The sequence below is a fragment of the Orycteropus afer genome, unplaced genomic scaffold, assembly GCF_000298275.1.
Source record: "Orycteropus afer afer isolate SDZICR_OR568_19922 unplaced genomic scaffold, OryAfe1.0 scaffold00009, whole genome shotgun sequence".
Taxonomy (NCBI): Eukaryota; Metazoa; Chordata; class Mammalia; order Tubulidentata; family Orycteropodidae; genus Orycteropus; species Orycteropus afer.
In genome coordinates, this window is record NW_006921596.1 from 19,129,520 (window position 1) to 19,155,858 (window position 26,339).

General features: G+C 50.6%; 2 protein-coding genes across 2 annotated transcripts; one reads left to right on the forward strand and one right to left on the reverse strand.

The window, feature by feature from the left end:
- Positions 1-6,035: 6,035 nt before the first annotated feature.
- On the forward strand, positions 6,036-14,872 carry POLR2C (RNA polymerase II subunit C). Its single transcript, XM_007947465.2, has 9 exons — positions 6,036-6,121; positions 6,324-6,373; positions 8,963-9,031; positions 9,210-9,262; positions 12,769-12,897; positions 13,330-13,381; positions 13,584-13,752; positions 13,888-13,962; positions 14,728-14,872. Exons 1-9 carry the CDS (start codon positions 6,036-6,038, stop codon positions 14,870-14,872), a joined length of 828 nt encoding a protein of 275 aa, XP_007945656.1.
- Positions 14,873-16,994: 2,122 nt separating this feature from the next.
- DOK4 (docking protein 4) lies at positions 16,995-23,230 on the reverse strand. The gene is made up of 8 exons (XM_007947476.2): positions 23,165-23,230; positions 19,609-19,716; positions 19,338-19,452; positions 18,898-19,017; positions 18,515-18,704; positions 17,433-17,571; positions 17,219-17,342; positions 16,995-17,113 (listed from the first exon to the last, which is right to left on the reverse strand). The coding sequence occupies exons 1-8, from the start codon at positions 23,228-23,230 to the stop codon at positions 16,995-16,997; spliced, it is 981 nt and encodes a 326-aa protein (XP_007945667.1).
- Between the last annotated feature and the right edge of the window lie 3,109 nt (positions 23,231-26,339).

Below are 26,339 nucleotides of genomic sequence, written 5' to 3' on the forward strand. Positions count from 1 at the left end.
AAGGGCATTCTTAATACCTGTCAATGAACTTGGTAAAGTCTTTCTAGAGAACAATTTGATTATAGAAATCTGTACATTTTAATTAAATAAAAATTCAGTGAGATTTTTTTTCACCAGATTATCAAAGATTAAAATGTTTGATGATATCCTGTGTTGAGAGAGGAAACCACATGTGAGTGGGAACATCAGTGGAGGGTTATTTGACTCTTGTTTCTCAAAAACACATGTACACTTTGCCCAGAAATTCTACTTCAAAGAAATTGATTCTATAGATACTCAAACAACTGTGAACAAGGTGGTAAGATAGCCCTAACCAAAAAAAAAAAAATAAAAAAATTCAATGCTTTCAAGTCGGATCCAACTCATAGTGACCCCTCCTTGGGTTTGCAAGGTGGTATCACTATGGAAGTAGATTGCCCAACCTTCCTTCCGAGGAGTGGCTGGTAGGTTTGAACTGCCAGCCTTCTGGTTAGCAGTCAATGCCTTAGGCACTACACCAGCAGAGCTCCTAATACAGCTCTATGTATACTCAAAAACTAGCCATGATTTAAATGTCCATCAATATGGAACTAGAGCTCTGGTGGCGTAGTGCGTAAGGTATTTGTTAACCAGAAGGCTGACGGTTCAAACCCACCAGCCACTCCATGGAAAGACTGGGCAATCTACTTCTATAAAGATTTACCACCTCAGAAACTCAAAGGGGATCGCTATGAGTTGGAATTAACTTGATGGCAGTGAGTTAGTATGGAAATGATTAAGTTATGATACATTCATATGGTGAATTATTAAAAGGAACAAACTGATGTGTATATACTGATCATAAATAATTTGCAAGACTATAAGAAATCTAGATTTTCTAGTTTTTCAGATTTATTTCCATAAAGTTGCTCTATCAATTGTGTGGTTTCTTCCTTTAGGCTCTATTAATTTTCTGTGACCACCATAACTAATTACCACAAACTTCTTCATTTAAAACAATGGAAATCAATTTTCTTACAGTTCTAGGGGCCAGAAGTCTGAAATGAAGGTGTCTGCAGACGAGTGATCCATCTGAAAGCACAAGAGGAGATTCCTTTCCACCTGCCTCTTTCAGCTTTTGGTGGCAGTATTCCTTCACTTGTGGCCCTATCACTCCAATCTCCGCCTCCATCATCACATTGCTGTCTCCTCTTTTGTGTCTTCTCTGGGTGTCTCTTACAAGGACTCATGTCTTTGGATTTAGAGCTGTCGCGGCCGGCGCAACAATTCTAGAACAGGGGGTAAGAGAATGAGTTAAAAATGAGAGAAAAGTTAAAGGATGGGAATGGGAGGGACACTTAGAGCCATTGCAAAGCAGTGCCAATTTTATTATGATCATTCTCAAGTTTATATACAAGTTTAACATGGGAGAAGTGCACAATTCATATGTCATACAATCAATCACAAGTTAATCAGTATAAAAAAGAGTACATGCATACACAATTGGCATATTAAAATTTAAACTAACATTCCTGTTCCCATAACTCAAGTCACCACAACTCAGGTCACCATAACCTCTTAAATTCTATACTCATTCTTCTATATCCCCTAGAAACCTATGTTCCCTAGCAACTTATTTAGTTTAGATTGGCTTCCGCATATTCTGGGTTCAATCAAAGGTTATGCCTCTTTTGCACCTGCTGTTTCTCTGAACAACACAAGGGAGAAAATGGCTGATGGTGTTCTAAGAGCAGGGCCCAACTTTCAGGGACACTTAACAGCATCAACCCACAAAACCCAGGGCCCATCAGTCCTAGTCCTTATGGGGACACTGAAAGTATCAACCTATTTATGAGAGCCATTGCTCAATTAGTCACTCACCACGTCCCAAACAGTCCTTTAAGACTTAGGGCTCTCCACATAGAGCCCACCCAAATAATCCAGGGTGATCTCCTCAAGGTCCTTAACTGATTACATCTGCAATACTGTCATATTCATAGGTTCTAGGGATTACGACAAGGACACAACTCTTTTTTGGGGCCACAATTCAGCCCACTCCATCACTCATCTATTAGTTTATCTCACTGTGGTGGCTTGTGTGTTGCTATGATTCTGGAAGCTATACCTCGAATATTTCAAACATCAGCATAGTCACCCATGGTGAATAGGTTTCAGCAGAGCTTCCAGACAGACTTGGAAGGATGTGGCAGTCTACTTCTGAAAAGCATGGCCAGTGGAGACATTATGAACAACAGCAGACCATTGTCTGATACAGTGTTGGAATACGAGGCCCTCAGGTTGGAAGGCACTGAAAATACTACTGGGGAAGAGCTGCCTCCTCAAAGCAGAGCCAACCTGATGACGTGGATGGAATAAAGCTTTTGGGACCTTTGTTTGCTGATGTAGTATGACTCAAAATGAGAAGAAACAGCTGCAGTCTCCTCTTGTGTGTCTTCTCTGGGTGCCTCTCACAAGGACTCATGTCTTTGGATTTACAGCCCGCCCATTAATTGGAGTGTGGAATGTACGGAGTATGAATCTAGGGAAATAGGAAGTTGTGAAAACTGAAATGGATTGCATAAAGGTTGATATCCTAGGCATTAGATGAAAAGAGCTCTAGAGGTTCAATGGTTAAAGCATTCAACCACTAACCTTAAGGTCAGTGGGTCAAACCTACAAGCTGCTCCATGGGAGAAAGATGAGCCAGTCTGCTTCTGTAAAGATTTACAGCCTTGGAAACCCCCATGGGGCAGTTCTTTGTCCTGGAAGGTTGCTATGAATTGGAATAGACTCAGTGGCAGTGGGTTTGGGTATTTTGGTTAGTGAGCTGAAAAGGACTGATACTGGTCATTTTGAATCTGATACTCATATGGTCTAAAAACAAAAAGCAAACTCACTGCTGTTGAGTCGGATCCAACTCATAGCGAGCCTTCCTTGGGTTTCCAAGGCACTATCACTACGGAAGTATATTGCCCAATCTTCCTTCCGAGGAGTGGGTGGTGGGTTTGAACCACTAGCCTTCTATTTAGCAGTCAAATGCTGCTCTGGTTACCTGGTGCTACTCTGACAAGAACATACCACAAATGGGATGGCTTGAACAACAGGAGTTTATTCTTACAATTTGGAGGCTTTGAGTCCAAGTTCAAAGTGCCAGGCTCTAGGGGCTGGGTGAAAGCCCCTCAGCCTTGGGGTCCAGCTCTGCCTCCAGCTCCCAGCCCATTGAAGATAGAGACATTTCTTCACTCAGACAGCTGCTGGCTGTTGAGGCTGAGAAGGCCAAGGTTGACAAATAAAATGGCACAGTCCTGATGTTACCAGACTACATGGCAGGCCATTAATTTAAGTCCATTGTAAGACCTGAGGTCGGCAGAGCATGGCAGGCTGCTGAACGATGACACGGCTACATGCAGGGCCCAAGCGTGCCATAAGGTGGAGACCATTCCCAAGGCTTCTCCTTATATACAGGAAGCAGATCACATCCACTCAGCTGCTTGTGGTAGATCCCACCATGGAGTTGATTGCCACTCTCATCCTGGGGAATAACTACCACCATCTGCCCAGCCACTCAACCAGGCCCAGCCAAGTTGACATACAAACATAACTACCCCAAATGCCTTAGGCACCTATGCCACCAGAACCCCCATCATATGGTCCACTATGCTGGAAATGACAAATTGAAGAGGAATGGTGTCACATTCATTGTCACAAAGAACATCTCAAGATCTATCCTGAAGTACAATACTGTCAGTGAAAGGATATATCCGTACACCCACAAGGAAGACCAATTAATACAACTATTATTTGAATTTACATACCAACCACTAAAGCCAAAGATGAAGAAATTTAAGATTTTTACCAACTTCTGCAGCCAAAATTGATGAAACATGCTATCAAGATGCATTGATAATTACTGGTGATTGGAATGTGAAAGTTGGAAATAGGAAGGAATGGTAGTTGGAAAAATCTTGGTGATGGAAATGTTGCTGAAGTTAACATGATAGAATGTTGCAAGACCAATGACTTATTATTTGCAAATACCTTTTATCAACAACATAAATGGTGCCTATGTATGTGCACCTTGCCAGATGGAATACACAAGAATTAAATCAACTACATCTGTGGAAAGAGACTATGGAGAAGCTCGATTTCATCAGTCAGAATAAGGCCAGGAGCTAACTGTGGAACAGATGTTGCTCAGATGCAAGTTCAAGTTGAAGCTGATAAAAATTAAAATAAGTCCATGAGGGCCAAAATACAACCTTGAGTATATCCCACCTGGATTTAGACACCTCTGAAGAATAGGTCTGACACATTGAACACTAATGATCGAAGAAGACCAGACAAGCTGTGGAATGACATCAAGGACATCATACATGAAGAAAACAAAAAGGTCACTAAAAAGGAAAGAAAGAAAAGATCAAAACAGTTGTCAGAAGAGACTGAAACTTGCTCTAGAACACAGAGAAGCTAAAGAGGAAGAAATGATGAAGTAAAAGAGCTGAACAAAAGATTTCAAAGGGCAGCTTGAGAAGACAAAGTAAAGTATTACAATAAAATGTGTAAAGATGTGGAGTTAGAAAACCAATAGGGAAGAACATGCTCGACTTTTTCAAGCTGAATTGAAGAAAAAATTCAAGCCTTGAGTTGCAATGTTGAAAAATTCTATGGGAAAAATATTGAATGACACAGGAAGCATCAAAAGAAGATGGAGGAAATACAGTCACTGTACCAAAAAGAGCTGGTCAATGTTCACCCATTTCAGAAAGTAATACATGATCAAGAACCAATGGTATTGAAGGAAGAAGTCCAACCACTGAAGGCATTGGCGAAAAACACATCTCCAGGAATCAATGGAATACCAATTGAAATGTTACAATAAACAGATGCATGTTGAGGTGCTTACTCATGTTGAGAAATTTGAAAGACAGCTACGTAGCCAACCAACTAGAAGGCAACCATTGCCATGGAGTCAGACCCAACTCATAGTCCTTGGGTTTCTGAGACGGTATCACTACAGAAGTAGATTGCCCAACCTTCCTTCGGGAAGTGGCTGGTGGGTTTGAACCGCCAGCCTTCTGGTTAGCAGTCAGATGCCTTAGGCACTATGCTACCAGAGCTCCCAACCAACTAGAAGAGGTGCATATATGTGCCCATTCCAAAGAAAGGTGACCCAACAGAATGTGTAAATTATTAAGTATCATTATTATCGCATGCAAGTAAAATTTTGCTGAAGACAATTCAACAGCTACAGTAACACATCAACAGAACAATGGGCTCAGGCGTTGCAATGGTTGTGAGGACAGCACATGACTGACGGACGCGGCAGTGTTTCCTTTTGTTGTACATAGAGCAGCTGTGAGTTGGAACAGACTCGACAGCGTCTAACAAGAACATTCAGCCCACTATACACACAGTGAAGGAAGGGCTCTCTAAACCCTTTCTCATTGTCTCAAGAAAAAGTATCACTCCATCTGCCAAAAGAGCTGTCCTCCCCCCCCCCCCCCGTAGCAGTTTGAGAAGCCATGTGGTTGATCTGGACTTGAAGTTGGAAGGGAAAAGATGCATGCCTACCATTTAAGTGTACTTTTCTGAAGCATACTCATTGCTAAAAGTATAGTATTATTCTTCCGTAGAACTTACAAATTTACTTTATTCTTTTAAAAGGCTTAGTTGTATTCCTATGTGTGTATACTTAACCAAATCTCTATCACTGGACAATTCGTTTACCAACAACACTGCAGCAAGCATCACTGTTCTTGTACCTTTGTTTACAAGTGCCAATACTTCTGCAGGATAATTCTTAAACTGTTATTGCTGGGTCAAAGGGCGTATGCACTTTTTTTTTTTTTTTTTTTTTGCCAACTTACTCTCCAGTGTGGATTCTGGTACATTTTAAAGCCGGTTGGATTTACAAACACGCCTTTTAAACGTCTGGCCCTCAGAGTCCCAGCCTCCGAACGGCAGGCGGCGCTGTGAGCGCGTCTGCGGAAGCGACGGGGGCCGCGCTGGCTGTCTGATTTCCGGCGCCGGCGGCGCAACGGAGGTAACTGCGGAGGCCAGCCTGGGTGAGCGACGCCATGCCGTACGCGAACCAGCCTACGGTGCGGATCACTGAGCTTACCGACGAGAATGTCAAGTTCATCATCGAGAATACGGACCTAGCGTAAGGCTGTATACCGAGGGAAGAGGATGGCGGCTCCGGGAGTGCTGTCAGGCCTCGTACGCTGGGTGGGGACCGGGGCGAGGGTGGTCCCTCCCCAAACGGGCCCCTTCTGTACCCGGGTCTTCATTTCGGGAACCGTGAGACGAGGGGCCGGCCTGCCAACTCGGTGACGCCTTCACTCTGCTTCTCTGTCATCCCTCAGGGTGGCCAATTCTATTCGGAGGGTCTTCATCGCTGAGGTGCCCATTATAGGTAAGCGACCCCTGCCTCCTCTTTGCTTGGTGACCAGCCCCCTCACGTCTGTCTCCTCCCACCCACCCAGCACAGACGTCCTGCCTCCAGTTCTTGGCGCCCGCCTGGAGTGCGACGAATGTTGGATTGCTGAGCAGAGGGTGGTGGTGGGAACTTGTCCGAACCACGTCCCGTCGGCCCAGCGGCCACTGCTGACCACAGGTTCTCCCAGGCCGTTCATTTCCACCTTTACATGTGCATTGGTGAAGAGTGTGAGCTCAGGGGTCTGCTGACTTGGCTTCAGATACTGTTTCATTTACCACCTCTATGACACTTGGGCAAGATGCTAAACTTCTGTGTGCTGCAGTTTCCTCATAGTAACATGTGGACACGAATAGTGCTTGTCAGGGTCCTGTTGTTGTTATGTGCTGTCGAGTCGACCCCGACTCATAGCGACCCCTCCTTGGGTTTCCAAGGGGGTAGGTAGCTCTGTGGAAGTAGATTGCCCAGCCTACCTTCCAAGGAGTGGCTGGTGGGTTTGAACCACCGGCCTTCTGGTTAGCAGTCAACTGCCTTATCAGGGTGCTAGCAAGGATTAAGTGAGAAATCCATACTCATTGCCTTGCATGTAGTGAGTGCTCAGTACTGGTAGATGGCATTTTTCTTTTTAAAAATGCCTTTTCAGTTGTATATATGGTGCATGTAAGGGCCAGGCATGGTGCTAGGTACTGGGAGTACAAACCTGTATAAAACGAGGTCTTGGGCCTATGGAATGAAGCCCTGGTGGCACAGTGGTTAAACACTCAGCTGGTAATTGAAAGGTTGGTGGTTCAGTCTCCGGCATCTCCATGGGAGAAAGATGTGGCAATTGGATTTCGTAAAGATTTACAGCCTTGGAAACCCTCGGAGGTGGTTCTACTATGTCCTACAGGGTCACTGTGGGTTGGAATTGACTCAGGGGCAATGGGTTTTGGCTCATGGAGCTCACAGGGAAGTTCCAGGCGTGGAAAATGAATCCACAGATAACAGTAATACAAGGTAGACTTCGATGAGTAGTTGAAGAGAAACATATCTACTGAGCTTTTGACACTTAGAGGAGGGAGAATCTATTTCTTCTCTGGTCCCAGCCACGCCTCTTCAGGTATTTTATATATTAACAAGTATACAAAAGTATTTTCAAGTGTCTGCTCAGAGAGTTTAGGTTAGGCAAAAGAAATAATAAAAGTCCTAGATTGTACATCAGGTGTGTAGTCTCTTAGGGAAGTAAGCAGGCACAGTGTTTGCCAAACAAGAAAATACTGTAGTTCATCTACCCTCCTCCCATCACGTCTTCAACTCCAAGCAAGAAAGCTAGTCCTCCCTCTGCCTGATCACTTTATGTCTTGGCCACAGTTTTGTCAGGAGTAAAATGAGGGGGTTGGACTTCATGATGCAGCCCTAACGTTCTGCATCGAAATTCTGCTTTTTCTACAAACTCAGTTCTCCCAGTACTGTTGGGCACCTGTTAGAGTCTTGGCTGTAGCTGGGAATATAAAGAGGTGTCAAGACCCTGCCTCAAGGGAGTTTCAAAGCTAGAGGTAGAGACAAGACATACACAAGTATGACATGAGGCCCATGTGACACTTGTCTTAAGAGAAGTCCAGACAGAGTTCTTTGAGGGAAGAGCTCAAAGGAAGGGAGTATTTGCATCTGTGTCATGGCAGGCACGCCTTGGTGTCGGGAGTAGCAAAGGATAAGGGGGTGGGGGCGTGGCAGGGAAAGTAAAGCGGCAGAAGCAGAAAAGCTGTTCCTTATGGGGGTGAATAAATGGCTTGGGTTGGAGAAGCCATAGAAAGCATCACAAGATGAAGCAGCTAGGGGCCTGCCATGTCTTGCCCTCTTGTGACCTCTGAATGTCTGAGAGCATTTGTTTGGCAGTTGGGCTACAGTGCCACTTGACCTACGTGTAAATGTTGATGTATAAAGGAACATGTGTGTTTTAAGTAAAGTGTGTGTAGGGTGTATATAGCCCCTCTCCCTCCTTCTAGCTCACTCCTAGTAGGGACTGGATTTTCTGCTTAGTAGGTCTTACCTGTTAAAAGAATTCCATAAACATTAGTAGAATGAGTGATAATGACGTGCTGGTTACATCATAAAATGAGATATGGGCCAGTCTGAGATTGACTCCAACTACGTGCCCATCTAGTTGTATTCTTAGATTTAGTGTCGGCAGACCTAAGGCAGTGGTGGTGGTTGTTATGTACCTTCGAGTCAGACCCGACTCATAGCGACCCCTCCTTGGGTTTCTCAGGCAGTATCACTATGGAAGTAGATTGCCCAGTCTTCCTTCCGAGGAGTGGCTGGTGGGTTTGAACCTCCAGCCTTCTGATTAGCCGTCATATGCCTTAGGCACTACACTACCAGAGCTCCTAGACCTAAGCTAGCAGACTTAAATGCTTCTTACGGATATATTCAGCTCAAAGAAACATGTTCCCACCCCGTTGGTACAGAGAACCCCCTGGTTCTGCAGCTGAGTCACCGTCTGGTGATTCCTCAATCCTAGAACCACTGGTCTAAGTCTTTAGGTGAATTTGGTGACTGAACTGCACCTCTGTTTCCCTCCTCTCTCAGCCATTGACTGGGTGCAGATTGACGCCAATTCCTCCGTCCTTCATGACGAGTTCATTGCTCACAGGCTTGGTGAGTGCTAGCTCGGGGGTTCATTGCTCACAGACTTGGTGAGTGCTGGGTTTGGGGGGCTGTTCCTTGTCTCAGAGGAGGAAGCCGCCCTTTTCCACCTCACCCACGAGGACCTTGTAGGTTCTTCTTTGGGCTTAACTACTTGGTCTTCTTTAAAGTGCTTTTCTGTGTCTTTCAGGATTAATTCCCCTCATTAGTGACGACATTGTGGACAAGCTGCAGTACTCCCGGGTATGCTGGCTGAGTGTGTGGAATGTGGGGGGGGAGTGCCTTCATTTCTCAGAGTGCTTTGTCCTGACATCTTTGCTTCCAGCTTGTACTAGGTTGTAGTTTTAGAAAGACAGTGTGGAGATGGGATCTGATGCCTGAGGCTGGCATTGGTTTGATGGGGCCTCAGGTTGATCAGGTTCAAGAGGTGTAAGCCAGCCACACAAGAGGGGAGTACACACCAGAATGCTCATTTATAATGGGCATGTCATTTCTGTTGTGGCTAATCTGATGTTTCTTGTAAATAGAGATGTATTTTTTAAAAGAAATATTCAAACACATAGAAGAGTATGGAGCAAACAGTAACAAATACCTATGTTTCTACCAAACAGCTTGTTACCTCCAACATTTTTCCATATTCACTTCACATCTCCCAATTTTTCAGAAATAGAACAGCACACATACTGATGGGGACAGTTGTACCATCAGTCGAAGAACAGTTTGGCAAGATCTTATATAAACACACGTCTGGTGACCTAGCAGTTCCCTCTGCTGCATTTTTTTAAAATTATTATTCTGTTTATCTAAGATGGTATGTGTTTGTCCTTTTTTGCTTATTATTTTCTGAAAATGTTTAGATTTACAGAAAAGTTGAAAAAGAATAGTAAGCACCCATTTACTTTTTGAAGGCGCTGTGGCAGTCATGTGTATTTCATTGGGTTCTTATATCTCTTTGTTGTTGTTGTTATGTGCCATCAGGTCGGACCTGACTCATAGCGACCCCTCCTTGGGTTTCCAAGGCAGTATCACTATGGAAGTAGATTGCCGCATCTTCTTTCCAAGGAGTGGCTGGTGGGTTTGAACCGCCAGCCTTCTGGTTAGCAGTCAAGTGCCTTAGCCACTATGCTACCAGAGCTCCCTATATTTCTTTAGTCTCTTTTAATCTCAAGCAGTCTCCTTATCTTTCACTAATTTTTTTTTAATCGTAAAATATGTGTAACAAAATATTTACTTTTTTTTTAAATTTTATTGAAATACAATTTATGTATAGTGAAACACACAAAACTAAAGTGACAGGGGTCAGTGCAGAATATTTACTTTTTACCCAGAGTTGCCAGTTATTAATATTTGCTGCATTTGCTTTATTTTCGGTAGATACTGTTTTTGCTTGACCATTTTGAAACTTCTCCCCTACTTCCTTCAGCATGCATCACCTAAGAAGAATATTCTGTATATAACATAACACTGTTATCAGACCTAAGACATTAGAGGAGCCCTGGTGGTGCAGTCGTTAAGTGCTTGGTTGCTAACTGAAAGGGTGCCGGTTTGAACCCACCAGCTGCTCTCGGGAGAAGCATGTAGCAGTCTGCTTCCATAAAAGTTTGCAGTCTTAGCCTCAGAAACCCTATAGGGCAGCTCTGCTGTGTCCTGTAGGGTCACTATGAGTCAGGATCGACTCTGGCACTGGGTTGAGACAATTAGCATTAACTGATAATATCTTCATGTAGTTAGATTTAGATTTTCCCAGTTGTCCCCAAAATGTCCTTCATTGTTTTTTGTGTAGGGGGCTATGAGCTAGTCAAAGTGTGTATATATTTCATTTGGTTCTTTTATCTCTTTAGTCTCTCATAATCTCAAGCAGTCTTCTTGTCCTTCACTACTTTTTTTTTCAATCATGGTGAATTATGTATAACAAAACATTTGTCCTCTTATCCATCTTTACATACATAATTCGATGATACTGATTATGTTCAACATGTGCACCCATTGCCACTATCCATTTCCAAAAGTTTTTTATCACCCCAAACAGAAACTCAGTGCCCCTTAAGCAAGAATTCTCCTTTTACCCCTCCTACTTGCCCCAGGTATCAATTAATAAACTCTGATCTCTGTGTATTGGCCTTTTCTAGGCATGTCATACAAATGAGATCATACAATATTTGACTTTTATGTTTGACCTCTTGCGGCATAGCACTTAAGGCATTTCCTACCCAGAAGGCTGTCAGGTTCAAACCCACTAGCCACTCCTTGGAAGACTGGGCAATCTACTTCCGTAGAGATAGTGCCTCGGAAACCCAAGGAGGTCACTATGAGTCAGGACCAACTCGACAGCAGTGAGTTTGGTGTTTTTTGGTTATGTCATCCAGCATACCGTTTTCATAACCGTTTTTGGTTATGTCACCCAGCATACCATTTTGTAGCATACATTAGAACTTCATTTCTCTTTATGTCTGAATGATATTCCATTGTGTGTATAGACCACATTTTGTTTATTCATTCATCTGTGGATGTACATCTGGATGTTTCCACCTTCTGGCTGTTGTGAATGGTGCTGCAGTGAACCCTGGTGTACAGAACACTTGTGTGTGTGAGGCTGAGGGCCTTGGCATGTTTTATCTTCGATTACATTTTGATTCTTGTGTTTCGTATTTCTTGCTAAGAGAATGATTCTGTCTCAGTCATTCTCACCCACTTCTCTCTGAGTGCAGGCAGGCATGTAGGGTGGTGGGTGTGAGTGAGATGGGGTGGGCTCGAGGTGTCTCCTGCCTCACCAGGGTAGGACTGTAGCCTGTCCAGTTGAGGCCCCTCATTGTTTGTTCTCCCTTATCTCAGACTCCAGGGTTGTTGGATGTGAGGGGAGAACTGTTTGTTTGATTGTATTCTAGAAACTCTCTTGTTGCCTGAAATTAAATGGCAACAGATAGTCCCTAACATGGGGGTGGGTGGTTTCAAAAGTCAGTTCTGTAAAGAATGGCGCTGCATTGATTATTATGGAAGCTGAGTGGTGGTTACGTGTGGCAGTTTGTTACACTGTTCTGTAGTTGGGTCCATGAACTAACTTTTCCATACTTTTTTTTAAGTGCTCTAGAATTTGGATTGTACTTTCCTCTCGTGTTCCCTGTTTTACTTTAAATGATGGCTACTTTCCCAAGCTAGTCCACTTAGCTCATAGGAAGCTGAACTCTAGTCTGGAAATATCCTCCTCTCACTAGTAGTCTTGCTTCTCCAAAGGAACTCTGGTGGTGTAGTGGTTAAGGCATCTAACTGCTAACCAAAAGGTCAGTGGTTTGAGTCCACCAGCCACTTTGTAGAAGAAAGCTGAGGTGATCTGCTTCCATAAAGATTTACAGCTTTGGAGACCCAATGAGGGTCGCTCTGAGTTGGAATCAACTCAACGGCAGTGAGTTTGAGTTGAGAGTTTTCTCCAAAGAAGTGCTCTGAGGGCCAAGTGAGCTGTTAGGAGAGCATTTCCCAGTGGTGGCTGGCAGCTGTGGGGCGGGGAGGGGAGGGAAGGAAGGGAAGCACGGGTGCCAGTGTGTATGTAGGTTGTCTCTAAGCTGGAAGTGTCTGCACTTGAGCAGCTCATGAGAACGATGTTTCCGATTGACAAGGCCCCAGGTGCTTCGACACCACGATCAACCCCTTCTTAACTTAGGATGAAATTGGAGAAGCTCGTATTGGGAGCAGGGATCCACGCCAGGATTTGCCACACCTCCATCCACCCATCCCTGCTTCTCCTGTTGCTGCAGGACTGCACGTGTGAAGAGTTCTGCCCCGAGTGCTCGGTGGAGTTCACCCTTGATGTGCGCTGCAATGAGGACCAGACTCGGCATGTCACGTCTCGAGACCTCATCTCCAACAGCCCCCGTGTCATCCCGGTCAGTGTCTCAGAGCATCCTGCCTGCCCAGCACCTTTGCTGTTCGCCTGCTGGCTCTCAGTGGGCCACACTGAGATGGATGCTTCTCAAGACGCTGACTTCCTGGGTTACTCTGCTTTAACTGAGTGTCTGAAGCACTGATGCTGGCTTCCTGGCTGGGTAGGCAGAGGCACGGTTGGTGCTGTATGCTGTCACCCAAGGACCCTGGGTGGTGCTGGGATTGTTTTTGACTGAGAAGACTACCAGAATGCTGTGAAGTGGGGTTAGAGTCCAGTCACAGCACAGTGTCCTAGTAGGACTTTCTCCCACCTCATTCCCAGGCATGCTGCCGAGTTTGGCAGATCGCCATCTGGAGGTGCTAGAAGGACGTTGCCAGAGAGGTGACCAGGGACACGAGCAGCTAATTCATTCTTCTGTTTGGGCTCCCCACAGGTAACATCCCGGAACCGAGACAATGACCCCAATGACTACGTGGAGCAGGACGGTAAGGGGCTGGAGTGAGTGTGCAGACGTCTGCCCCCGCGGGTCTGCAGGCTACAGGGGGAGCTTCGTGCTGCCTGCCCTCCGTGTAAACTGCTCTAGATACATTTTTCTGGATGTGTGTGGACTTTCAGTGGCTTACCAGGCCAACATGGGAGGGACACGGACTCTCCTGGCTCTTAAGTGACTCAGGCTTCTCCCCACAGACATCCTCATTGTCAAACTCAGAAAGGGGCAGGAGCTGAGACTTCGAGCCTATGCCAAAAAGGGCTTTGGCAAGGAACATGCCAAGTGGAACCCTACTGCAGGGGTGGCTTTTGAATATGATCCAGACAATGCGCTGAGGCACACAGTGTACCCTAAGCCGGAGGAGTGGTATGTTCCCATCAGGAGTTTAGGTGGATATTTAGGGTGATGGGTGTGGAAGTGGCTCTTGGTGATGGGATAAGCCTGGTAGGAGCTACGTGCCATAAAAGCGGCAGCCGTGCGCTGACCTGTGCTTGACTTCAGGCCGAAGAGTGAGTACTCGGAGCTGGATGAAGATGAGTCCCAGGCCCCCTACGACCCCAACGGCAAGCCAGAGAGGTGAGGCCCCGGCCTGACGCTTAAAGGCAAAGTGCGGAAGGATGGCGGGGATAGGGGTAGGCTCTGAGTTAGGGAGACCCTCTCATCTTCCATTTCCCATAAGCTGAGGAGGAGCCAATAACTTCTAAGTCCATGATGTGCATATCCCGGGGCAGCTTATCATCATCCCCTGGGGAGCTCTGGTGGTGCAGTGGTTCAGGCACTGACTACTGACCAAAAGGTTGGTGGTTCAAACACACAAGCCACTCCATGGAAGAAAGATGAGGCAGTCTCCTTCTGTAAAAATCCACAGCCATGGAATTCCATTGGGGGTCTCTGTGAGTCGGAATCGACTCAATGGCAGTGAGTTGAGTTTTGGGGTCACTTTGGGCAAGAGGGGGCCTCCTAGCTACGCAACTTGTCCCTTTCCTGATTTTTACCCCCGATGGCTGGCAGCTTTGGATGGGATGTGCTGTAGCCGTGATCACTGCGTGTTTGATTTCCCCTGTTTTCCTCAGAGTAGAACACGTCCATGTTTTGAGGATTTTTTTAGGGTTTTTTTTACAGTATCTTTCTGAGGCAGCTACAGCCTCTGAGGGCTTACAAAGTGAGCTGGGCCCACTGTGTGTAAGAGGTTTTGGATGAAGGGAGGTCAGCTGTGGGGCAAGATCACATTCCTGATGGGTAAGGAGTCAAGACCAGAAGGGGGGAAGGGTTGGCCCTTGGTTAAAGCTCCAGCTGCCTGCCTGCCTCAGAGAGGGTTCTCACTGGACTCTCGCCTCTTAGGTTTTACTACAATGTGGAGTCCTGTGGCTCTCTGCGCCCGGAAACCATTGTTCTCTCAGCCCTCTCGGGGTTGAAGAAGAAGCTGAGTGATTTACAGACCCAATTAAGCCACGAGATCCAGAGTGACGTCCTGACCATAAATTAGCTGTAGCTTGACTGTCTCAGCAAAGGGGAGACAAGCTAGCAGCTAGCTAGACTTCAGCTCTTGCCAGATGCTTCCAGACTCCTGGGCTGCCAGCGCTCAAGCTTCTTGGCAGGCACCAACTAGATGGGTCGCAATGGGGAAGTGGGGGCCCATCCAGCCTTTCTTGATTGCAGATGGATTACCAGGGATGCTGCCAGTATTTGAGCAGGGCAGTCCTTAACTGGACATTTTAGCATCCTAGTCCCTGCTAAGTGCCAGTCGTTCTACCCAGAAACCAAAACATCTCTTCCACCTCATTTCTTGATGTGCCCCAGGGGTCAAGCTTCCCTGCTGAGACCACCGAGCTGGACTTCTCTTTTTCTCCAGTCAGCCTAGCTCTTCACTGGAAACCCTGTCTGTCCAGTTCCCACTTGGCCCTTAGGTTTCAGATGTTAGGAGTGAGTACCAGAACGCTCACTCGGCCAGATTATGAACCCAGGCCCAGCCTACTGGCACCTCACTCAAACCCCCAAGTTCTTTATTTGAGAAGTAACTGTGGGAACAGTGTGAGCACCTGGTTGTCCCTCCTCCACACAAATAAACCAATTTCACTTCCAAGCTCTTGGTTATAAACACCTTCACTGCCAGCAGCCTGGCCATGCCATTGGGGTGGCAGGAACAAGGTGCTCCCAACCCTATTTCATTTCGCCTTGACCCCTGAGCACTGTCCCCAGGTAGGAACATACCCAAAGCAGTTAATTAGGCTGCCAGTGATAGAGTACAGAAAGGACCAGGTATTTATTGATGAACAGTAGTTGTCTTTTTAAAAGTTTTTATTCTTGGCAATAAAGAGCACAACATCATCTCCTTCATGCGTCATCGTGCCACTAGCTGAGCCAGCCAGCTCTGCCTCCTTCCCCAAGGCCTTGGGACCTGAGCGCCCTTCTTCAGGCTGGCTTACTCCTCTGGCGCTCCTGCCCTGGGTCAGGTTCAGAGCAGGGTTGGCAGTGGCCACCTCCCTGGCTTCAAAGCTCAGGTGGGAGGGGCCACCTGCCACAGCGCCGGCAGCAGTTATTTACAAGAAGATCTACTAGCACGAATCAGAACCCCCAAAAGTATTAAAAAAAAAAAAAAACCACCACGCAACCAAAGGTTTGATGTGGATAGAAAGATAGCCCTTCTGCACGGTAGTCAATAAATACCAGCACTAGAAAATCAATTGCTTTAATTGCATTTCAGCAGGGAGCCTCAGCACCGTGGGGGGAGGGGAAGCCTGGCTTTCTGAGTGCTTTAGGCTGGCCACGGGGTGGCCACATGGCAGAGGGACCTTCTGCTGGGGCACTGCCCACCCTGGTCTGAGAAGGGCAGCAGGGGCTCTCCCCATGGCAGTCCTGCTGCAGCCCCCCCTCCTGGCCTGGCCCGGGACCAGGAGAGGGCTCGGAAGTGGCCACCCTCCGATCCTCCACGTGGCTGAGGTAACCAGCACCCCGACCCCCAGGGCATCCGAGCCCATTAGACAGGAAGCAAGCCGTGGGAAAATGACATCTTAAAACCAGATTTTCACCTGAGATGTCACCTCAGTTTAAAACGGCTGCCAGGTGGCACAGTGGAAGTTGAGGACTTTGTTGCCTCTGGGCCCAGAGGAATAGAGAAGCCACCTGCTGTCTCAGCCCCTGGGCTGCTTAGAAAAATCAGGTAGTCAGTGCCAGCATCGAGTTCTGCTTGCCCCCTCTGGGCCTGGCAGCTCAAGCAAGCCTGGCAGCAGGAGGGCTATACCATGGAGGACGGGACAGCTGCCCTCACTCCAAACCAGCCTCGACTGTGGCCTTGTCATGGGATTAAAAATGTGGATGTGATGGCAGGGAGGGCGGGAGAGGGAAAGGGGGAGGTCTCAGTATAGAATATGTCATAAGCCATATATATTAAAATCATTACAGTATCTAGTCCCATGGTAGCTCCAGCCCCTCACACATGCTCAAGTGGTGTGGCCAGCCCTGTGCCTTGGTCCAGCCTCACCCTTGGGGGCAAGGGACAGTTGCTCCCTTTTGCCAGGCTCTTGGCCAGCAACCTCTTGAGACTGTCCAGTCACTGCAGCCAGCCCTGCAACAGCCCCAGCAGTCGTCTGTGTACGCCGGCTTCGCTGTCACTGGGATGGGGTCTTGGCCTCACAGCTGTCCCCCTGGTTAGGCTTTGGCTTTAACAGGATGAATTTGTTGAGGAGGTCTGTTTCTGAGCTGGCCTGGGCTGCCCCATATCCCTCACCTGTGGGCATAAGGCAGGCTCAAGACTCACATCCGGGTCTGAAGACTCCTAGCCAGATGGCCTCGTCCTCCACATGCCACCCTGTGGGCCATGACTGCAACTCACCTGCATAACTGGAGGCCTCAGCGATGTTCTGGGAGCCTGTGATGTGGTGCCAGTAGGCGCTGCGGGGCAGCATGGTAGTGGGTGTGCAGGGATACGAGTAATGTTCTGTGCCCTTGTTCAGCAGCTGTGGGCAGAGACGGGGTCCCTCCCATGAGCTCAGGGGCCTCCCTGCCCCTGGCCTCCCCGTACCCTGGACTGAAATGCCCAGTCTCACCCTCACGTTCTTCTCCATTTCAAGCAGGACTCGCTTGTGCTGCTCGGCGATGGCCAGGGTGGCACTGTGGACCCGCTGGTAAATCTGTTCCCCCTCTTGCGTCTGGAAGGTGTAGAGCCCTTCCCCAGCATCACACATCCTGGGGACAAAGACACAAGAGAGCAAGGTGGGGGGGACCCGCAATGCACACACAGGTGCTTGGTCAGGCTCTTCGGTGCCCCAGCCCTGATGTAGCGCCAGGTCCCTGGGATAACGGGTGGTCCTCCGGGAGTCTGACCACACGGTGCCAACCTCCTGAGCACTTTCTGTGTGCCACGTAGTGGGTGGAATGCTTTCCAGGCACTAACCGGCTCTGCTGTCTCCACCACCGCCCTCCTCTCTGTGCACTCCAGAGGTTTCCTCGTTAGTGTGAGTTTTCTTCAGCCATTTTACACATGAGGAAACACAGAGGCTACATACATTAACCAGGGTTATTCTGAGGATTATATGGGGTTTAAATCTAGGCAAGCCAGCTCCAGAATTCAAGCTATGGGATACCCGATCCTCACCATAATTCTGATAGGGACTTTCATTATCCTGCATCTGACAGATGAGGGAACAGACTCAGGCCCACAGTCACAGAGCTTGGAGTGTTGGTGCCGGCACCTGAGCCCAGGCAGGCTGACGGTTGTTGGTAAACAAGCTTCACTCACCTGCGGTGGGCAACTTCTCTGAGCCTCCGTTTCTTTGTAACACTGGAATAATGTGTTCCCTTTGAATTGCTCTGGGATCTCTGGTGGTGCAGTGGTTAGGCATTTAGCTGCTGACCAAGAGGTCAGTGGTTTGAAACCACCAGCTGCTCCATGGGAGAAAGATGAGGTGGTCTGCTTCCATAAAGATTTACAGCCTTGGAACCCCTATGGGGCTGTTCTACAACATTCTACAGGATGACTGCATTGAAATGGATGTGATGGTGGTGGGTCTGGTTTTGGTTTGAGATTGCTCTGCAGATAAATTAAGTTCCTAGCCTAGTGCCTGCAGAGTGAGTGGCAGCCACCATCATGACCATGGTGGGTCAGGGGTACTAGGTCAGAGGCTCTTACCGGCCAGCCTCGAAGGTAAAGCGTGTGGCGTCCCGGCCATAGCGGCGCAGCGAGCAGAGGGGCCATGACACAAGTTTCACGCGGGGGTTGTGTATGTCCCAGAGGTAGATGTTTTCATGGGTGATCTGCAGCTTGCACTCGCCATACACGTCCAGGTTGGGGCAGGGCAACAGGAAGACGCTAAAGCGATCTGGTGTGGGCGTGGGCGGGAACAGGTGAGCCTCCTCCCCACCCCTTCCACACCCCCTCCCCTCCCTCCTTTCCTCTTCCTTTCCCCTTCCCTCTCCTCATGCTCCTCCCCCTCCCTCCCTTTCCCACCCCCTTCCTCTTCCTCCTCTCCTTCCCCCCTGCCTCCACCCCTAGTTCCAGTTATCAGGTCTCACCTGTCTGTTCACATTGCACCCCTGGGGCCAAGAGGTCAGGCTCCCCCAAACTAATGTCATTGAGCCGTGACCCTAGACACTCCACAGATAGTGTCTTGTACCACTCCTCCGCCTCCAGCTCTGGAGAAAATGGTACCTCGTCATGCGGTTGGCTGGTCCCCAACAGCCCACCAGAGACCCGCCCCTGCCTCAGCCTGAGTTATCCCAACATACAAGGCAGGGAGGGCAAGGCCAATGGATTCTGCCTGCCCATCACCCCCTCAGTCCCAGGGGCTGTTACCTCAAAAGCATCTTCCTGCCTCTCCACACACAGACACACACACACACACCACCATCCCTAACCAAGGCCAGTCCTAACCCCCTACCCAGTGACCCACTAGAAATAAACACCGTGCCTGGTGGGGGTAGGTGGGCGGAGGGCTGGGTCCCTGGCTACTCACCTGAGTCACAAGTGAAGGTGCGTGCCGAGTCATCGGTGAAGATGATGGCCACTGCCTGCCGCTTGGTCTCCTTGGGGAGCCGCGTGACACACTTGACATTGCTGATCTCGGTCACCTGGGACAGCATCCACAAGGGACTCAGCCACACTCAAGCACCTCCCTCTGCATCCCCCACAGCTCTGCCACTCCCAGGAGGGTGCTCTTGGTTCCCAGGACTCAGTAAATCATCTTTGCCTAGAAGCTGAGGGATGTAGGGTCCGGGGCCCCTAACCTTGGGGCAGCCCCGGAGGCACACTGACTTCTCATCCGGATACTTCTCCAGCCGCTGGGGCCCCTTGCTGGAGGACTTCCGGAACACCAGCCAGCACCGCCTGTAGATCTGTAGGGCAAAAAGGCAGGGGCATCAGGCCTCACTGGGCCACTCCCAGCCAGCCAACAGGGCCCTGCAGTTACCCCTGCTGCCATAGAGGGCAGCCCACCCAGGAGGCCCAGCCCAGGAGAAAACCTGGAGGTGGCAGATGTGAGCAGGACACTTCCCTGGGAGAGAGGCCCCTCCTCAAAATGAAAGGGCAGTTGTTTTTTGGCTGGCCCTGAAAAGCTGTGCTCTCCTGAGTTACCATGTACTCTGAGCACAATCGACTCATTTACTGAGTGATTTCCGTTTGCACATTTCATTATTAGCACTTTTATAATTAATCGTCAGGACCACTACTTGATAGATGGGGAAACAGAAGCGCCAAATAAGTATCAGCTAATAAACAGTGGGGCTGGCATTCTAAACAGGCTGCTCCAGAGCTGACAATCACACCCCTCGGCCGCAGCAGTGCTAGCCACAACAGAGCTAGTCTCCCAGGGACAGGGACCAGCCTCTTGCCCACTCCACCTGGAATCCCCATGACCATGGCTCTTGTTCTCAGAGCCAGGGGAGGGCTCGTCCACAAGCTTCATCCACCCTCTTGTTCGCTTACCAGCCTGGAGTGTAGGGCGCAGGCTTATTTCCCTGCACCAGGTGGGAAACTAGAGGCTTCAGGAGGTCAAGGGACAGAGCCAAGAACCTGGGCTCACCCTCAGACCCCGAGGTCTACCTAGCTCAGTTCCTCCTGCCTCAACTGCAGCCAATGACCCGGTGCCTTGAGCCACCTAACTTCTCCGTAGCTTCATAGACTCCTCCCGAGGGCCAAGGGGCCAAGCAGAGATGGCTGTTCTCCAGGGCTAGAGGGGCAGATGGGCTTGTCGGACACCTGGTGCTGTGCCTGACGACCTTCCAGGCTCCCGCCCTCAGGCCTCAGGCTCTCTTCCAGCCTGAAGTACGTGGCTGGGGTGTATCTACTCCCTTCAGTGGATGCTGCAGAAGCCTTGCAGAGTCTGTCCCCCAGAAGCCTCCAGGCTAGCTAAAGCGTGCCTCTCCCTGGCAAACAGTAGGAGGCTCAGGGGCAGGCCCAGACCAGAGCAGGAGTTGAGAGGGGCCTCTGGACCACAGCTCCAAATCCCTGCCCCCGCCTCAGCCCTGCTCTGCCAGGCACGCACCAGGCCCTGGGAAAGTGGAGTCCCGGGCACAGTGGGTCTAGGCAGTCCCTATCCCAAGAAGCCACTCAACAAGGCCATCTCTGACTCCTGTCTGGGACCCCAGGGGGCCTGTCTGCCCTTGACCCTGGCTCAGCCCCTGGCCTTTCCACAGCAGGCCTTGGCTGGGCAGCTGCTCTAAAGCAGAAAAAAAAGGTCTAATTCTCAGAATCCTAACTCACGTCCAGGTAGCCTCCTTAACAAAGCTTGCTGAACAAATGAATGACTATATGAAGGGACAGCAAATGAATGAATGAATGACTGCTGACCATTCAGACATGCTCCAGGTTGGGCTCCAAGAAGCTTCCACATCAGGGCAGAAGGCCTGGGGGCCTGAGCACCCCGATTGCCTGGTTACAGAATACACACTGGCACAGCCTCAGGGAGCTGCCATGCTCAAGAGCCCTCCTTCCCCACTTCTCACAAGTCTTTGGTCAGAAACACTGACACAGTTCTGCCTTGGGAGGAAGGTCTTGGCAGGTAAGAAGCTGGGCTCATCACTTTCAGTCCTTCCTCCTCCCCTCTGTGAGCTAAGACAAGAACAGCTGCCTTCGGGTAACCAAAACCCCCTACCTTAGAAAATGGGGCTCAGGTCTGCAGAAGAAGGCTGAATTCCCAGGAGAGATGCCTCAAACAGGCCTCACCCCAGCTCCCAACCCCTACCCCTGGCTATGCCTGCTTGAGGGCACTTGAGTTCTCAGGTCTCCTCACGGAACAGGTCTGTGACTGGCCCTGTGGCTTCCTCCTTTCTGGCAAGTTCTGCCCTACCCAGGGCCTCAGCCAGCTGACCCCTGGGAACCTGCTCAGTCCAGGGTGGTAGGAATGAGAAGTGATGCTAGAAGCTGGGCCCTGCTCCCTCAGCCTCCCCACCTTGGCCGCAGCCTCCCTGTGTTCTGTGCACCAAGTCAGGGTGCTACATCCCTCTCAGGGGAAGAGTAAAGTGGGCCGGTGGCCACCAGGGCCCAGTCTCCACTCAGCTGGCTACAAATTCAAACCGAGGTGAGATGTCAACTGCGCAGCTCCATCGTGCAGGTCGCTGCCTTCCACCGGGACAGAGCACAGTCCTCAGGGGCCAGAGCCACACCTCTCCAAGGCCAGCTCTGCTGTCTGGCATCCAGGCAGGGTAGCAGCCTCGGAGCCTGCTTCTTCTGCCTCATCTTCCTCAAGGCCACTCGGGCAGTCTGACCCCACCCCACCTCCCTATCAAGGCAATGGGGGATGGGAGGAGGAGGGGCAAGAGTCCAGGGTGAAAAATCTAGACTGGGCCACCTTGGTCACCAGGCTTTCCTCAGTATTGGAGAGGGGGTAGCTGCGGAGCCCTGCAGGCTGTGGAGATGGGGGGTGAGGGTCAATGGGGAACAAAGGGAACTCTGGGACAAACTCACCAAAATCAGTAAGTTGGTCCCTGGGGCCCCTGCTCATGCCTTCTGGGGGGTCTTCACCAGTAGGGGGCCTACAGGGGTGGGAGAGGTGCACGCCCAGCAGAGATATGTCTGAGGCCTCAGCTCCAAAGCCCCTCTAAGCCCCAGCTTGGGCCAAACACTACCGGGAGCTGCCAGCCGGCAACTCAGAGGAAAGTAGCCTGTCCCAGCACACTGGGCATCTCACCCCAAGTTTTCATTCATAAACCATACAGATGTCAGAGCACCAGGCTTTCCACCCCAAGTTCTTACTCATAAACCACACAAATGTCGGTGTCGACACCCCGCACGGCCCTGCCTCCCCCAATAATCAACCACTCTCCTCCTCGCACACAGCTGTAACATTAAAACCAACAACCAAAAATAAATGAAGAAAGCTATCTGTGCATAGAAGCCACTGAAATTAAGAAGAAATGATGATGTACTTAAAAGAGGTGAAGGGAGGGGAGCGCAGGGGAGGGGTGCAGAGAGGAGGGGAGGGGAGAGGAGGGGAGGGGAGAAAAGCAGCCAGGAGGCAAAGGGAAGTGAGAAGCTGGTTCTCAGCTCAGACACAGCCCAGCATTTCCAGCCGTTCCTGCTGCTGCTGCTGTGGCAACAACTCCAACAATAGCAGGGAAGCCGCCTGCCCACCGGCCGCTGCCGCCACCACTGGCCCAGCTGCTGGGATGCCAGCCAGCCGGCAGGACTGGGGCGGGGGCTGCAGCAGGCAGGCACATGCCAGGCTCAAGACCACAAACGTACCATGTGCAGCAGCAGGCAGGCACTGTGCACCCCGCCCCCCGAGCCTCCAGTCCAAGTCCTCCGCACCCATCCCTTGGCGGGGTCCCTCAGAGGGCTGCTCACCCCCAGCTTCCTGCTCTTCATCTTCACATAGCCTTGCTTGACTATGTCGCTGAAATTGGTCGCCATGGTTCCCCGCCGTCTCTGGGGCGCCGCCGGGCTGGCAGAGGCGAGGGGAGGGAGGCCCAGGTGGCCTCGGGTTCTCAGCTTCTCCGATCACCTGTTCGAGACGCTCCGTCGGGGCCACGCTGGCTGGGCTGCTGCTCACCTCGCCTGCCTCAGCATTGTTCTAGCAGCTCCTGCGCCCGGTGCCTGCTGGAAATAAAAATGACAGGGAGCTTGGAGACAGTGACATCTTTCTCTTGCCCTCGCTGTCTCGATCTCTTTTTTTCCTTCCTCTTCCCACACTCCTCCCTTCTTCCCTCCCTCCGCCGGCCCTCCTGCCTTCCCTTTCCTTCCCACCCCAGGACGACAGCACCATTCAGGAACACCGAGGTGGAGGCGCCGAGGTGGAGGCAGCAGAGGAGGAAAATGGTCCAGCCCAGTCCCCCTCCCTCACGGCTGGCGGTTAACCCCTTCCTGGGAGGACTGGCCGGGGCTATCACAGTGGAGGTGGGGGCAGAGGAAGGGAGGTGGCCGGAGGTCTGGGCTGTGGTAGAGTTGCTGCCCCTCAGCTGTGGGGCCCTGGCAGCTTTATTGACTACGACAACTTTGGGGCAGACTTAGGGCAACCTGGCCAGGGCAAGGCCCCCTCCTTTGCACATAAGCCACCCGGGGAGACACTTCCCAGAGTGTCCTAGGAGATGGCATGGACTGTAATGTCTGAGTGAACCCCACGGTCCCCAAGGTTAAAGACAACTTGCCTTGTCAGCTGTAGCAGACTCCCTCTGCCCCACCCCGCCCGATATCTAGGTCTCTGCAGCCTCTGCCTGAGGCATCCGCCTGAAGCCCACTCTGGCCCTGGCCCCTGCCCCCAGTCCCTGGAACTCTTTGGCAGCTCCTCTGGCTACTGCTTCCTGGATGGGAGGGCAGAGTCCAACAGGGCGGGTAGCAGATAAGCCTGAGGAATGTGCTGGGCCAGCGGGAGGTGGCCACTGTGGAAGCAGACGTCTCCCTGGCCCTGGTGCTGGGAAGACTGGGTGGGCCTGTGGGGGCAGGGCCTGGGCCCAGTAGGGGCTGGCCAAGCAGGCTGTCTTGTCCTGGGCACAGGTGGGGTTAATTACAGGGAGAACTAGCAATCACCTGGGACAAGAGCAGGGAAGGAAGCCCAGAGGGAGGCAGGGGACCAAGAGGAAGTCAATATGGAGTGGGAATGCGGGGGGTGGGGGGGTGGGCATGAGGGGTCACTGCAGAAACAGGCAGAAGGAAGGGCAACAAAGACTCAGGGTGCCCAGTGATGACCTAGACCAACACCCGCACTGTACAGATGGTGAAAAGAAAGCTGCCCAGAGAGGGGAAGCAACATAGCTAAGGTCACACAGTATGTGAAGGGCATAGCCAAGGGTGGATGAGAAATGCCAGGGTAGCTGTGATGGAGGTGGGTCTGGGGGTGGAATGTCCTACAGCCATCTCTGCTACCACCTAAGCCCCCTGTACCATCCAGCCTTGGGGACGGGCCCCTCACCACCCCTGTGTCTCCAGGATCGCTGAATTGGAAGGGAGCAGCATTTTGGGGGTCAGTTAGGCATCTAGGTTGCCAGGATGGGGCCTTGGGGTAGGCATGCTGTGGGATCTGCCAGCAGCTTGACATTAATTAATCTCCTGGAGGCTTGTTTGTTGAGTCCCTAACAAGGAACAGATGGGGCTACCCCAAAGGGCATACACCAACAAGGGGAGAGGCAGAGAGGCTGGCACACCCCCATTCCCACTTTCACCCTGAAGGCCCACCTCAGTACCCCTTCATACCATTCCTACCTCTATCCCAGCCCCCTGGGGTCCAAGACCCTCTCATACCAAGTGGCCTGCTTCCCTCCTATAAGGTTAGGCGTGGGGTCCTCTCCCTAGCACTGACCCCCAAAAGCTCCATGGCACCTGGGCCCTGGCAGCCAGCAACAGGTCAGTTTTCCCAACTCTGTCTCCACCTTCTGCCTCTGAGACTGCCTTGTTATGAGGTTCACCCCAAGGTGACAGCAGGCTGGACCCAAAGATGGAAGTCCCTTTCAGAACACACCTACAACACGCAGCCCACCTCAGGGTTCATCAGGGCACAGCCAGGAGGCCACATGGACGGGCAACACAGGTGCAGCCTGTAGAGTGTGAATCCAGGGCAAACCCTTAACTTCTCTGTGCCTTAGTTTCCCCACTGGTTAAAAAAAAAATACTAGGGGTAAATCCACCTATTTTAAATGAGGAAATGAATCCAGGAGGCAGTGTACCCCAAATTCTGGGCACAGGAGCATATACCTGCCTGGCCATTATGGACCCAGCATTCTGCTTGAAAACTCCAAGGACAGTTTTGTTTTTCTAGCTGCTGCCTGGTCATGTATCTGTCCCCCCTTCCCAGGGGCTGGAAATCCCCCAGCCTTCCCCCTGTCCAATGCAGGCCTACTCCTTCCCCCTCCATCAGCCACTTTCCAGTGACACCAGGAATGACTGTGGCCTCCAAGCTCTTAGGAGTGTCCCTGCCCACAGGCCCTTCCTCTCCCCATACTCCACCCCTAGAATTAGCCCCACAGAAATAAACCAGCGAGACAGCGACAGCCCGGGAGGCAAAGGGCCTGGCAGCTCACTCAGGCCCAGAGGCACAGAGACTCCCGGCCACACTCAGTCCCTAGTGAACTTTGCCAGAGACAAGGCACGGACTGGGACCCAAAAAGGCACAGCTAAGGGGGAAGGGGCAGGCAGGGCAAGGGGAGGATCCACAGGCGGGCGGCCACACAAATGTGAGGGGCAATGGCATCAAGGTGTGAGGGGAACTGAGGACCCAGGTACCCCCCTAGAGGGGCTGCAAGAGAGGGGGCCCACAGGTTGAGGCTGTGGAGGCCCAAAAGGGGAGGACAGTGGGGCTCAGTAGCGAGGAATTGAGCCGAGGCAGTCCCTGTTTCACTTGCTCCTGGGACCAACATGCCCCTAGTGCCACTAGCTCCTGGGCCACCATCAGTTCTGGCCTCTCAGGCCACTGGACAGAGGATGTCCGCTAATATGAGAGGTCCCCAGGTCTCCAGGCCTTTCCCCAGCACTGGACATGAGCCCATGAGCTCAGCTCAGAGCAGCCAGAGGAACCAAGCAGGGTGCCTAG